Source organism: Agelaius tricolor, unplaced genomic scaffold (genome assembly GCF_023055355.1).
Source record: "Agelaius tricolor isolate 1412-34295 unplaced genomic scaffold, bAgeTri1.0.p SCAF_14, whole genome shotgun sequence".
NCBI lineage: Eukaryota > Metazoa > Chordata > Aves > Passeriformes > Icteridae > Agelaius > Agelaius tricolor.
The window spans coordinates 15358571-15374000 of NW_027269274.1; the positions used below are offsets into that span (position 1 = coordinate 15358571).

At 44.6% G+C, this 15430-nt stretch overlaps 1 protein-coding gene across 1 annotated transcript in view; it reads right to left on the minus strand.

Moving 5' to 3' along the window:
• SFMBT1 (Scm like with four mbt domains 1) overlaps positions 1–15430 on the minus strand; it is a 73332-nt gene that overhangs the window by 24021 nt on the left and 33881 nt on the right. Inside the window, exons 2-5 of the mRNA XM_071439900.1 lie at positions 13020–13181; positions 5325–5419; positions 849–1089; positions 384–472 (exon numbers count right to left, since the gene is read on the minus strand). Of these exons, the coding sequence (XP_071296001.1) occupies positions 384–472; positions 849–1089; positions 5325–5419; positions 13020–13047 (453 nt within the window). The 5' untranslated portion in view covers positions 13048–13181. The remainder of the gene's footprint in view (positions 1–383; positions 473–848; positions 1090–5324; positions 5420–13019; positions 13182–15430) is intronic.

The following is a 15430-nucleotide window of genomic DNA, read 5'->3' on the forward strand; positions in this document are numbered from 1 at the left end:
AACAATTCAAAGTGAAATGAGTTAATTGAGAAAGGAGACAACATGAAAGCCAGATAAATAAAGCATTATTTTCTTAGAGCTGTATGGAGGAGGAACAGAACAAGAAGAAGACTGAAACCCTAGGGAGTTGAAAAAGGTCTTTCTTTTGCCAGGATTAATGAACAACCCAAACCTGCAGCAACAGATATGTTTCAGGACAACACTATAAAAATTAAATACTGTAAATAGGAAACACTAGAGAGTGGAACTCTAGGGTCAACAGCATATTACAATGCTCCCTAAACTTAAAAAGGGAATTGAACTGACAATTCAAATAAGATCCCCTTAACGATGAAGGGCAAAGCCAAGACAAAACCCAGGATGCAGCCCCTTGCAGCGCTTACCCCCTCCAGCAGGTTGGCAGGGGCACTGCACGCCCCCTTCAGCACCCGCTGAAGGAACTCCTCCTGGTCAGGTATCTTGTCCTTGATACCTAAGCAAAGAATGAAAGAGAAAGACTGATTTTTCCTGCCAGATAAAGATTATTCAGACACAAGATGTTACTACAGCCTTGCATTGCCTAATTCAAGAGAATCTGCCACACGCCAGTAACAACTTAAAAGAAAGAAACAAAACCAACAAAAAAAAACCTTAAAGGAAATGTCAAAGCAGTAGATTTTGGTGGTGATGATTAAGATAACCACAAGCCTCTGTCATGGGATTTCAGGAAAGCACAGCAGATAACCTCAGCTTGTCCCCACAGCAACAGCACCTGCGCACCACAGCGCCCACAAAGGCTGCCTGCCCGGCTGACACAGGACAACAGCACCTCTTGGTGTGCTCCCTGTGCCTGCACACAGAGCTGGTACCTTCAGGCACTTTGAGAATCTTCTTGTTCTGCTGACACCAGCCGATGGGGTGCAGGTCAGCAGTCAGGATGTCACACCAGAAGTCGGCCTTGCGGTCCTCGCCGTAGCCGTCGTAGCGCAGCAGCAGCAGCTGCCCGCACGTGGTGATGATGGTGGCAACCCAGTAGGTGTTCTGGTCAGACTTGACAGCCACTTCCAGCTTCATGCCAGGGGCAAAACCATTCTGCAAACTTGTATCCACCTGAAGAGGAAGAAGATCATCACATCTGAGCACCTCTCAGAAGCTTTGCTGAATAACAGAGGGAACAATTTAGACAAGTTCATGAACAAAAAGACTCAAGCCAAATGCCACCCAGCCTCTTCAGAGAAACAGCTTTATCACATTATGGGACCCAAACTAGGATGCACACAGAATCATCATTAACGAAATCTTATTTGCATTTCAGAGTATCTCTTCAAGCTTAAAGCAACACTGTGCCATTCATTTTCTGCCCTGGACAATACCTTCCCCCATCACTGAAAGACTTTCCCACTTGCAGCACTGTCATATAAATTGCACAGAACATAATCAGTCTGTATTCTTCATGCTTTGACAACAATAAAGCACCAGACAGTGGGAGTGCTCTGTTTGTATGTGGGTGTGCTGTGTGCAGGTGACCAATCTGCACAGGACTGAGACACTGGAATGGAAGACTTAAAAGAGAAGGCAACACCTTAAGTTTCCCATATCCCTAATTTTTCCCAAATCCCAAAAGAGCAGATGGACCCTGTTCTGCTCTCTCTATAGAATGTTCTGATCTACACTTAATTCCAGGACCTCAGTCCTAACAAACTCTGACATGTCAATTCCCCATTCTCAGTTGGCTGTAACTCATGTTTTCTTTCTTTTTTAAGAGGTCCCAAGTTCCATTTCCTCTTTGAACCTACTAAAAGAAAGGCTTTCAGCATGATGCAGATGGAGCAGCTATTTTCTGGGGTATTTATTCCCAGTTCTGTGCTGACAGTTCAGTAACTGCCATAGCTATTATAGTCTCATCAGCCAGCACATACTGGTTTGCTAAAAATAAAACTAAGAGAACTACACCAGAAAGAAAAGCATATGCCTGTGTTAACTGTTCATATCCTTTGGGTTAATACCCTTCACTTAGAGAAATCTCTTCTTAAAAACCTAATCAGCAGGACCCAATACCTGCAGGCATTTTGAAGTGGTATTATAGAGGGTGTCTCTTCAAAAAGACAGTTGTCTTGCTGACAAAAAAACTTCATGTTCCGATTCCTGAGAGAAAAGCCTCGAGCTCAAGGCAGCATTTGAAGAATTGGGCAATCTGTGCTGCTCCCTTTACCGGCTCTTTGAGCACAGGGTCCCGGCAGGCAGAGCAGGCTCCAGCAGAACCACGAGCAGCAGCAGCAGCAGCGCTGCCCGCAGCCCTCGCCGGGAGCCGCGCACACGGAGCGGTGCCCGCGCCCTCTCCCGGCAGCGCCGCCGGCCCGGGAGCGCCACCAACTCCTCCAAGGAGCTTCCCGGGCCGGCCAGGGCAGGATGGGCACCCTCCAGAGCATCTCCTCTGGAGCAGCGGGCCCGACAGGGGCTGAGCGGGCCAGGAGCCGTGACTCCAAGCCCTGCCATCCCTTCCCATCAGGAGCTGTCCCCAGGCCGTGCCTCGGCACAAGCCAGAGCCAGGGATGCAGCTCAGTTTGGGGGAGATGATGATAAGGAACTGACAAAAAGGATTGAGAGCATGCAAGAACACACAGCAAATAAATGTGTTCAGATGATGCTGAAGACCAACTCGTTTTTCATGGTCACACACGTGTTGTAAAAGGCAGAAAGAAATTTACAAAGAGCATTTGGTTCTAGAGCAAGGGTACTTAGACCTGGGGGGATAACAACCCTGGCATTCATTACAGCTCCATTACAGTTCTTTTTCCTGCTAAATTTTATGCCAAACAGTCACTTTGATCTTGATATTGTTTAATTTTTAAAATGCTAACAAATTAAACATTAGAACACACTTAATTTGAGAAGTAGCTTAAATTCTCCAATGCATCTTATTCATAGCAAGGCAAAACTCTCAGAATTAATATAAGCATACAAATTTAAAAAGTCAACTCATAAGCAAGTCCAGTGCTTTGCTAACAGGCTGTGTAAGCATGGATTACACTTCCTTAACCTGACCATGCATTCTCCTACAACATGAGTTAGGTATTTCTCACCCACAACTCACAATGGGAGCTCACTACTTCAGCATTTAAAAAGAATCAAACTAAAACCATACAGTTCCATTAAAAAATGCATTTATATTAATTAATTTATCATACATGTTCATTTGCTCTTGTGCCAATACTATTCCTCAGCTCAGAATTTTTCACTCTGTTTTTCTGAGAGTAAAGCTTGTTAGCTTTCCTGACGGTGCATTATAAAAATATGTCATTCCTAAAGTCAAGAGACTGGGACCACGGGTTTGAGCTGGAGGAATACAATCAGCAGCACAGGCCCATCAGTGCCTGCCTGCCACTGACAGCCACTCACCTGAGGTACCCTGGAATCCCACTAACCCTGTCTCAGGGCTGTCAAAGACAGGCTGTCACTCTCCACTGGGAGGCAGTGGGGCTCTCTACTCCACCTTTTCCAGCACATTTCCTTCTCATGGACCACAGAAACCCCCAGCATGTGACCTTGCACTCCTGCACTTCTATTAACAGCAGGACTATGATATAAATATGCTCCTCCCTCTGCCTGTCAATCCCGTGTCAGCAATAAAGAATTTTATGCCAAGCTTATTACAGAGAACATCAGCACTGGTCTCTGGACAAATTCTAAGGAGCTCTGGTAGAAAATGCCCAATAGTTTCCATTCTGAACATGCAGGGATCTATTTCCATGCTCACTGATTACCCCTGATCCCCCAGGCTTTGCCCACACCTCCTCACCACTCTCTATCACAATGTCACCTCACCAGCACATCTGCACTGTGTTCCTCACTAATAATAATAATAATAATAACAACAATATAAAATGTGGAGGTTTTTTAAAACCTAACTGTATTTTTATCAACCATGGCCACAGCCACCAGACCTCAGACTTGACACAGCTGAGCTGGTGTAGGTGCAGTGAGTCTTTCAAAGTGTGTCTGCTGCTAATTAATGAAATCCAGCTACAATATTAATTCAGTTGGGCACTGCTGTAATGCTGGCATTACAATTAGTTACATAGTGTCCAAGTTATGATAGCAGGCCTCTTTAACAGAGATCCAGTGAAGTAAACCACTCCAGAGGAGACAGACCATTCCCTGTATTACTGCAAAATGCCATTGCTCTGGCTCCATGCTGTGCCCTCAGTGTGAGCTGTATGGACACCACTAAACTAAGCTGGCTCTAGCTACAGCCTCAGTACACCCAGGAAAAATAAAACAAGCACAGTCCCTTTCCCTTCAGAAATGAGATACCTGAATTTTTGCTTTGAACAAAATACTTACAACTACATCCCAGTGTTCTCACAGCCTCTGTGAAGTCTGTATTTTCTGTGCATCTTTACTACTAACACAACTGACATATTTTAACAGATTATTTAGTAATCTTCATTTCTCCAGGTTACTCTTGAACTCAGAATGCTTTGTGATCCTTCACAAACAGACCTCAGGCTGTTTTCCTGCTGATTTAAGTTTCCTCATACTGAAAGTCAGAGTGCTGGACCCAAAAGCCTGGGCACCACAGGGTGTCCTCCAAGCAATGTGCCACACACAGTCACCAGTCTGGCAGTCTGGAAGGTGCTTTAATTGTTGGAAAAGAACCAACAGGTTTGGACACCAGCTCTGTACAGCTCATCTTCACTGAGAGCCCTGTACAAGAAGGCAGATTTCACATTCAGGTCTCCCCCAATGGGACAGTGCTCTCCAGGACTTTACCAGCAGACATTAAAGATGTCCAAGGGCAAAGACAAGGGCTTATCAAGACCTCATCCTATTCATTAAGCCTGTGATCAACAATTATCCTAATCAGTTTTCTAACTACTACAGTCAGGTGTTTGGCAGAGCTGTTATTTTCTCCTTGCCTCCTTGAGGTCTGCCATTAAAGCCTTCTCTAAGAGCACATTTGAATTCTGCTGCTCAAGAACTATTCTGCCACCAGATTTCTAAAGCTACTCCTCCATAACAGCTGTCCAGGAGCAATCACCAAAAGAAGAAAGAGACTGGATATTTTGAGCTTCTTGAGAAAAATCAAGCTTATCTTCTGGGGCAGAAAAGACCTTAACTCCTTAGATTTCAGCATTTCTGGGTGGGCTTACCCTGTGCTACGTACAGGGAAGGACAACAAACAGTAAAAAAAAGGTTAAATTCAACATTTCTCTATAAAAAAATTGATTCTAGTTAGTCTTCCAAATTTGAGAGCAGTAACTCATTCAAAGAAACCCTAAACACTTCATGTATCAAAGAAACAATGCAGGAGATGCCAAGCACAGACACCCTCCCTTACTCACATGTTTAAAAGATCCATGGGGGGCTGCAGTTGCTCCTGTGTCTTCTAGATACTCATCCCAGTTGAATTCCATTTCTTCCACACTGGAACCAGCATCTGGAAGAGAAGCCAAACACTTCTGTGGCTTTAGGCTACTACAAACCACAGCAAAACCCACTTTGATTCCAAATGACTGAGCACACAGGTGTGCAGTGAACACATTTCAAGAAATGAACAACATTACTTGGCCTTTGTTGCCTGTGAACAGCACCTATAAGCTGGACTTGGTCTGGAAAACAGTGAAATCCAGGGGATTTTGGTTTAGCACAAATTTGCTTACAATTTGTGAGAGGGAAACGAAGGCAGAAGAGCTCTGTATTTATATCAACAAATATGAGAGACTCAGAACTCCAGGCACACTGGACTGTTGGTGTTTTAAATTAAAAACCACCCAGGAAAGAGCAGTACACACTTGTGAGAGATTTGAAAAGAAAGTCTAACAAATCCTTTGAAATATGACTGTGCTCTTTTTAAAAGTCAGATAGTATACATTTAGCTGTTCTAAAACACCAAAAGCAAAGAGAGGGATTCAGGGTAGTTCTAAAGAAAACAACTTGAGACATAACTGAAATAAAGTCCTTTCAACTTGGTCACTTTAAAAGCCCAGCTTGTAAGGTGTAACAGCTTCTTTAGACCAAGAAAACCTCATTATGGGATGAATTTAAAGCATAAATGTGCTAAAACCACTCAAACCACAGTTTAAAGCTCACTCAGGCTGTTAGGGAAGCAAGCACCTGTAACAAGCCACACTACAGATTAGTCAAATTCTCAATTATTATTGTCAGGCCTGTACCCCAGCCCTGTCTCCCCTTCAGTTCTGGCTTGGCCCCCCTTCCCTGCTTCTCTCCTACTCCTATTTTCTCCAACATGTACCCCCCTTGCTAAAGAGACACCAAGCCAGCCCAGGGTGGATTTCAGGTCCCCTGTTTAGTTCATTTTTCCTGCAGGAACACAGTGGGGTGGCCAGTGAGGGTCCCAGCCCATGCAAGCAGCATTTTTAACCTCAACACACCAGGATCAGGTTCAGCAGCAAAATGGGGTTGCAGTGACAGCACACAAGAGCAGAGCTTTCATTTTCATTTTCAGGCTTGGTTCCACCATCTGCCCCAGAGCTGTCTATGAATGAACAACAGAGCTTTCCCTCTCTCAGGACGAGGAAACCTGATACCTTGTTTATATTTGAAAACAGAGAAATCTCTGTGTATCACAAGCCCAAGGAGAGCTCAGCAAAGGTTACAGGACACTGGCATTTCCTACACCCCGTGCCTTTCCTAGGGCAGGCAGTAACTGATCTTTCCAGCAGCAGTCGTTCGAGTAGGAAACATTACACATTAAAAAAATGAATTAATTAGCACCACGTGTCCTTATCAGCCCCCTGGACAGGCTAACAAGCTAAGTAAGCTCTGGGACAATTCCCAGTCTTCCAATAGAAAGGAGCAAATATTTGTCCAAAAGTCTGAGATACATTAAATAGACTAAAAACCTACAAGTCTTGAGTTTAATAGGTTCATTTTGCCTTCAGACTGATGGTTAAGCTCATCTTTGACTTTTCATTGTGACTCTAGGAGTTATCACTTCCCAAAGCTCAAAAATGTATATTCGGTTAGCTGTTGTTTGCTGATGACATTATCTATTTTAAAAGACACTCTTATCTCTCCAGACCCCAACTTTGTCTGTTTTTAACCAAACATAGCTGGCTATTTTGGCCTTTCACAGCTCAAAAGATTCAGAGCTTGAATATCACCATCACTTTTAAGGAATAATTTTTAACTTACTGAAGAAATTACCTGGAGAAATAAATAAGGAGTTTTATTTTGAATTTTTTTTTAGGAAATAAAAGGTTAAGACACAGACCACAGTTGTTTGCAACTTAGGGTGGAGCCGATCAAAGCTTTGGCTGCAAGCCATTCTAAGAAAAACAATTTCATTGCAAAATGTTGTTAGAATAGATTAAGATTTCTCAACTCATTTAAACAGAATTTTAGTTTTATATGACCATAAAAACGCTGAAGTTCACAGCTCCAAAATCAAGAAGGAAACAAACACCATCTCTGGTCAGTCAGACCTAGGAGCGAATTTTAAGTTTCCTCCCACCCAAAGAAAACCATCTCACTTTTTGCATCAAAAATCCTCCTACAGCAGGAGCCCCGCTCCCCTCCAGCCCCAAAAAGCCAGTCCTGCCCGGGGTGACCCTGACACTGCTCCAAGGGCCGGGGAGCGGAGCGGGAGAGGCGCGGGCCGGGCCCCGGGAGCGGCAGCGCCCCGGGAGAGCCGCAGGGAGCCGGGGCTGGGCAGCCCGCACGGCGAGCCCCCAGCCCGGGATCATCAGATAACCGCCCAGGGGCACTTAAGCTCCTTAAATGAGCCACAGGTCACTTCACACACTGAAAGGGTCAATTAGTAAGTTCTGTTGCCACTTAATTGCTACAAGGAGCTCCCAGGAAAGCCGGCTCGCCTGCAGCTGCTCAGCGAGCCCTGCCTTGAACTGCGGCTGAAGCCAATCCCGGCTGGGCAGCCACGGCAGCTCCACCGGCACCCACCCATCCTCGGCCCTACAGCCTGTCCCACATCCAGCAGAGCTTTCTCCGTGCCACGGCAGCTCCTCTGTCACCCACCCGCTCATCCTGGGTCCTGCAGCCTGTCCCACACACCCAGCGGGAGAGGTAAACCCAGCGAGAACTGCTAACTCTTGTAGCTGAGTATAAAACCTCAGTCTCCTTACTTTCAAAGGATAACAGTAATCCAATGGTTTTAGGAGCCGCTCATCTTGGTGCAAATCCAAGTGAAAATAATGGACCTATCACTAGTCCTAAACACATTCATACTCTTAACTCCAGCAACCCGCTCCACCTCCATCCTATTTCCACTTCTATCCAACAACCTCAAGAACACCCCCAACACAATTACAAACACAGTCAAAACCTCCTTTTTAATCAGCCTAATCCCAATAACAATCTACATCCACTCCGGAACAGGAAGCCTCACCTCCTTCTGAGAATGAAAATTCATTATAAACTTCAAAATCCCCATCAGCCTAAAAATAGACTTCTACTCCTTTACCTTCTTCCCCATTGCACTGTTCGTATCATGATCTATCCAACAATTTGCAACATGATATATGGCCTCAGACTCCTACATTACAAAATTTTTCACCTACCTGCTATTCTTCCTAATTGCCATACTCATCCTAATCATGGCAAACAACCTATTTGTCCTTTTCACTGGCTGAGAGGGAGTAGGAATCATGTCCTTCCTTCCAGCAGAGCTCCCTCTGTGCCAGGGCAGCTCCTCTGGCACCCACCCGCTCACCCTTGGTCCTGCAGCCTGTCCCACACCCCCAGAGCGGCTCCCTCCATGCCAGGGCAGCTCCTCTGTCCCCTCTCATCCCCAGCCCTGCAGCCTGTCCCACACCCCCAGAGCAGCTCCCTCCATGCCAGGGCAGCTCCTCTGTCCCCTCTCATCCCTGCAGCCTGTCCCACACCCCCAGAGCAGCTCCCTCCATGCCAGGGCAGCTCCTCTGTCCCCTCTCATCCCTGCAGCCTGTCCCACACCCCCAGAGCAGCTCCCTCCGTGCCAGGGCAGCTCCTCTGTCCCCTCTCATCCCCAGCCCTGCAGCCTGTCCCACACCCCCAGAGCAGCTCCCGTGGTGCCAGGGCAGCTCCTCTGTCCCCTCTCATCCCTGCAGCCTGTCCCACACCCCCAGAGCAGCTCCCTCCATGCCAGGGCAGCTCCTCTGTCCCCTCTCATCCCTGCAGCCTGTCCCACACCCCCAGAGCAGCTCCCTCGGTGCCAGGGCAGCTCCTCTGTCCCCTCTCATCCCTGCAGCCTGTCCCACACCCCCAGAGCAGCTCCCTCCATGCCAGGGCAGCTCCTCTGTCCCCTCTCATCCCCAGCCCTGCAGCCTGGCCCCTCCCAGAGCAGCTCTCTCCGTGCAGGGCTGGCCTGTGGTGAGATGGGCTCAGCTTGCTCTGTCCTGCACAGCACCCACAGCTCGGCAGCACAGCCAAAAGCTCACTCAAACCCGGTTTTCATAGGAAAAGTAAATAAACCCCCCAACAACCAAATGCAACCCAACTCAAAAACCAAACTCCCCCCCCCCAAAAAAAACCCAAACCAACCCAACAAAACACAAATCCCTATCCAACACTCATAGAAAATTTAATACTCTTACAATTTTCTTATAGTGAGCTCCTTCAGTCAGAGAGATTTTTTTAAAAACTTCTGCAAAAAGCCCCCACAACTTTTTCTATTCATTCATTCATAAAGCTGAACCCAGGTTGTGCTCACATTTCACCAAGGTTTTACAGCTGAGGTGACCAGCCTCTCACTTCCACCAATGAGCACAGAGCTGGGAAATTCTCCTCTTTTTTGGAGGCTGCCCCAGCTGAGGTTTGTGCTTAGCCATGGTTTGAACCATCCTTTTTGCTGCTTTTCACAAACCTGCCACAGCACCCCAGGTTATTTAGCACAGCTCCTTCTGGAGCAATGTGGAGCAGGAAAAGCTCACAGAATAAAGCTCCAAGTGAAAATGCTATATGAGGATTCACAATGAGAGCAGTAAATTAACTTTTTAATTGTGGCATGTGGTAGGAATACATAAAAAAAAGAAAAATCCCCAAAATAAGTCTCTCTTTTTCAATCTGAATGCAGAGGCACTCCAAAGGTGCACCAAAGGACCATCTCTCTGGTAAGGCTTTCAGAGCCAGAATCCAATCACTTTTCTGGTTTTATTGGCAGAACAGTAGCAGCAGAACAGGCCCTGCTTAAATCAAGCCTTTGAACTGTTCTGCTGGTATTTTATGCAAGACCCCATTGCACAGCTCCATCCTCACAGGCTGGCAGACCCCTGGAGACTCAGGACCAGTTTAATGAAGGCACATTCCTGAGGGGCCCTAAGTCTGCACTAAACACCCTGATCAGTCTGGTTCAGAATGTTCAATAAAACCCCAGACATTTACAGCAGAGGTTCTTGCTACTGTGAGAAAGAAACTTGCAAGTCAGCGTGACAGATAACAACAAGCAAAACCATATTTAATGCATTTGATTCCAAAGCACAATTTATTCATCTAATTCTGCATGGGTGTACATATTTATGCTCTCTCTTTCTCCCCATATCCTTAATTGCTACAAGCCCTAAATACATTCAGCTTTCTGCTATGTGGAGACTTATTTCTCTGTATTAGACAGGATGACTGAGCAGCACATTAGCCCAGAGGCAAAGCACAACTTTTGCAAAGGCAGGGGAAGAAACCTGACACAATTCTCATCCCTCTGGCATTGCCATGCAACCAAGTTTGTGTCAGGAGAACTTTCAAATCAAGCTAACATTTTCTTAAGTAAAATCAGAGAAGTGTCCTACAGAGAATATTCACCCACTTTGGAGGTGAGAAAATTCTCTATATGAATATCAGCAGTTTCCTAGGCAGGTGCATCACTTCCCATTTGTCCCTATTTCTACTGGCCTTAGTGGGAACACTCACTCTTTCTGAATTTTATCACAAATTACATCCTGCTGCTCTCTGATACATACAGGTTGAGAAAGAATATGGAATTATACCATTTGGACTGGAGAATGTAGTGAAATATTAAGGAAGTTAGCCCTTAAAAATATCTGAAATGGAAAGAGTCTAAACCCGGCTGTTCTCATCTTTGGATTTGAGCTAAATTCTCACTGCAAATAACTTTAATGCATTTTTAATGTCATTTAGTTGAAGACTGTCACATTGGACATTTAAGTACATCACAATTGAAGGTCTTGCAGACTTCAGTAAGGCTAACCCAAAGGTTTCTCACCCTGAAATGTAGATATAGTTCAATCTGATTTTAATAACAGTTAATCTTTTTCATCTCCACCAGCTGCGAGGCCATGAATAAATAAAGACAGGTTGGAATTTCAGGAGTTGAAAATGACTGTGACATGAATAAAAGTTGTCTTTTCCTCTCATAGCACATGGGAGAATCACAACCAGCAACCCTGAGCTCTGTCTGGGTTCTTGGAGCCAGAGAGCCTGGATGTAAAACCAGAAGAACAGAGGAGAACCTCCAAAAGCTGCTGCAAATTATCAAGTGGAAGAAAATTACACCAGTCAAAGAATATGAAAGCAATGTTCCAGCAGTGGTTTGGACTAGTGTAACTCAAAAGCACTTCAGAAAACAATACTAGAGGGCACAACAAAACCAATGTGCTTATGCTTACACAGGTATTTGCTGGGAACTATTTCTGAATGCAAGTAAAGCTCTCATCATTTATTGTTTGCTCTTCACAGTCTCCTGTACTCAAACCTGGCACAAAAGGATGCTCAGGGAAATAGCTGCTGAGTAATTTCAAGCCAGAATCAAACCTTTCCTCAGCTATTCAAAAGCACACAGTGAGAGAGGACTCTCTGACCTGCTACTTTTTGAGGAAGATGGAAAAATATCAATAAAGGTTTTAAGACTGAGGGATGTGCTATCACAGCCTGTGGACACACCACTGCTGACCATGTAAACAACTCCTCACTCTTCTGCTCCCTTCCTTACACTCTGTGACAGAAGCCTGCAGTTTCCACTAGGCAAGGAAAAAGTATTTGCATGTGCCAGGAGAAATTCTACATCCACACCCACAATGCCTTTTCTGGACTATTTGAGGATATAACATTGACAACAATTGGACTGACTTGCTGTAATTAGTAATCAAAAAGCACATTTCAGCATCATAAAGCAGATTATAGCATTCTCCTAGAAAGCACGATAGATTAAAATTATGTTTAACATTTCTTCAGCAACACTGACAAAAATTAGATTACCATAAAGTAAAGGTAGAAAAATTACCAGTAGTGAATTATCCTATGAGAAGAGGAGCTTGTTGGACAAGTACCAAAGGAAAGTAATACTCAGACAAAATCTTGGTCCAATTGTTTACACTGATAATTACGAATTAAAATTTGCTTTCTATAAACTGTGATGGCTAGGGAGCTCCTCAAAGAAAAGGGAACAGTCATGGCAGGCAAGACAGAGCAAATGGATGGTCCCAACCCCCACATTTCCAGAACTGTTTCAGAAAGCTGTTAGTATTCCCAGCCATCCCACACTAACACTCTTCCTGGCCTGGTGCTCCAAGGTTATCCAAAACCTGAGATGATTTCTCATAATACACCATTCTGCAGGAGGTTAGGTATTGATATCACAAGCCCATCAAAGAGGACACACCAAGGCACTTCAGAAAAACAGGACAGATTACAATGGCAGCAAACAGCTTCAGTTATCTGACTTTTCCAACCAGCACCAAAAGCTTGCCAAAATATTAGGAAGATGAACACAAGGACAGAACTAGGTATTAACCCCTCTGAAAGAGAAATGCCTTAAAATAATAAGTGTTAACACCACCAAGCTTTTCACAAGCACATCTCATAGCGGTACCACAGAAAGGAAAGTCGCAGCTTCTTGAAAACACAACCACCAAGGTGGGCCAGATTTTGTTTCCCTTTGAGCCAGTGGTACACCCTGCTCTGATACAGAGCAGTAACAAACACAGCCATGACAGCCCCAGAGCCAGAGCACAACCCAGAATCTGTGGAGCCTCTCCCTGTGACCAGCACCAGGCACTGTGGGACACTCACTGTGCCCATCTTTCTCCCACATTGTTCATGCTTTTAGAGAAGCTGGCCAGGACTGTTACCTGCATCATACTGCTGTTCTCCATTCATCTCCACAGGAGCCCAGTGGCTGTTCCCAGCAGCCAGAAGCAGGGGGGTCCAAGGCTGTCACTGTTTGGTGGTCATGAGTCACCTCCCGCCTTCCACAGCGGCCGGGACATTCAGGAAGGGAGCCTGGAAAACACCTGAAAGGAACAGCTGGTAAGGAAATCTTCATGGGATTTTTAGCTACTTTTAAGATAGAATCCTAGAGTGGTTTGGGTTGGAAGAGAACTCGAAGATCATCTCCTTCCATGGGCAGGGACACCTTCCACTCTCCCAGGCTGCCCAGGGCCCATCCCACCTGGCCTTGGGCATGCCAGGGATCCAGGGGCAGCCACAGCTGCCAGGGCCTCACCACCCTCACAGGGAAACACTTCTTCCTAATATCCAATTTACAAACATATTCCTATTAGCAATTAAATAATTGTGTCATTATGAATGCTAGAAAATAAGTAAACACAGGAGTGAAGCAAGCCCACCAGTTCATTAGCAGTGAACAAGTTTTGTTTCTTTACAAAATTCTCCACAAAAGCAAAGTTGCATAAATAAGAGTCTAGGTAACATGTTTCTTTAGAAATAACACAATTTGACATCTTTATATAAATCAAAGAGATGAGTGGTCATAAAACCAAGATCATTGGCTTGAAAATTCTTGTAAGAAAAAGGTAATCTTAAAAACCCTTTGCATTCTTGTTGAATGTCTGTGAAGCACCTGTTTTATTTAAGTGATATACCTGAAATAATAAAGAAGACTAAAAATCAAGTTCTAAAAAACCTAGGTTGTGCTTCTGAAATGAACACATTTTGAATAACAATGCTTTATAAAAAGGAAGTCCTACACATTTGAAAAGTCTCTGATTTTGAGTTTTGTACACCTGTAATGTCTATGCAGACTACCTGATAAACCTTAGAGGTACACAACACTGGCAGCTTCCTTCACACACAAATAAATCAGCAAACTTGAATGGAATAAAATATCTAGCAGCAGTGCTCAGTCATGTAGGAAGTTCAAGTACAATCAAAACTACAGCCAACTTCAAAAATTTTCATTACGTGTGAAAAAAAGAAGTTTTGAGAGTAGCAAGAGTTATCATTAAGAGCTCCTATTGAATGGCAGCTTAATGCCACAAAAATCTACTGTGTAGAAGATACCAATAACTTTTATTCATTACAGCTTCACAGGAATGTGTCTGGAATGGAACCCAGCTGCCAATTTCTGCTCTATGCCTCTAACCTGCTCCATTCCAGCTCAGAAAGTCTGTGCTCAGCATGCAACTACAAGGTCACACATTAACTCCCACCCAGCTCTGCCTCTGTGAGAAAGGCACTGAGAAATTAAGCACAGGCTCCACTCTCACTCCCCACAGTTGTTCCAGGCTCAGAGGACAAAGCAGAGCAGGGTAGGGTAACTCAAGCACATGTCCCAGCCTATCCTCTCCCTGCACAGACTGAGCTTCCATCTATTCCATCTTTTATAAAGTGATGCTGGAAGAGGATGTCACTGGCACGATGCTCAGCACAAAGAGAAGAAATAACCAACAAAACACTTTTTAATCATTAATCAAAACATGTCTTGGTAATGGCCTATCCTAAGTCTATCAGCTGTCTCAGTGTTAAGCCAAAACAAAGGCAATGCTGTGAGCAAAGCACATATTCCACAAGTGTGAAGATATGCCACTGCTTTAGAATAGTGTAGCCCTGGCAAAGTATACTCAGAATTAATTGCAATTGAGCTATTTTCAGTTTATGGGATACAGTTCTCAAATAGCTTCGACAACTAAACTATGTGACGCAACTACACTATTTGCTTTTTCTTTATGCAACATGTGAATATCCCCACCAAAACCCCAAAACAAACCCACAAAACCAAACCCCAAGCACCAAAGAGGCTGTTGATTTAGAAGATGCCAAACACTGGCAGCTCCTGTTGAAGCTGATTGATATTCTGCCCGAGTCAAGTTGGGTTGTTACTCAGGATTTCATAAGCAGTTGTGGTGTTTTATGTACACAAAATTGAGAGCACTTGTAATTAGCACCCACCATGGCTGCTGCTTACAGTCTGGCACCCCAAAGATTATCTTTTGATAAATCTCGAGGGAAGTGGAGCACAAGTGCTGCTGGAACAGAGCTGCTTTGGAAATACTTTGGACTCTTCAGCCTCACTTCTGCATTTCAAATCTCCTTTCAGCACATGAAATATTCAGATGTTAGCAACTGGAGGCAGCATTAAAAACAGTTACAGTTCATTAAAGCCAGATGGCTCACTTGAATATGAAAAGAAATCAAACATAAGTTGGCTGTTGAATTAAAGTAAATCAGCTGGTGTCTGAGGCTTAATATCATTTTAAAACAAAGGCGCACCAGACAATGGGGACAGGAGCCACCCCTTAGG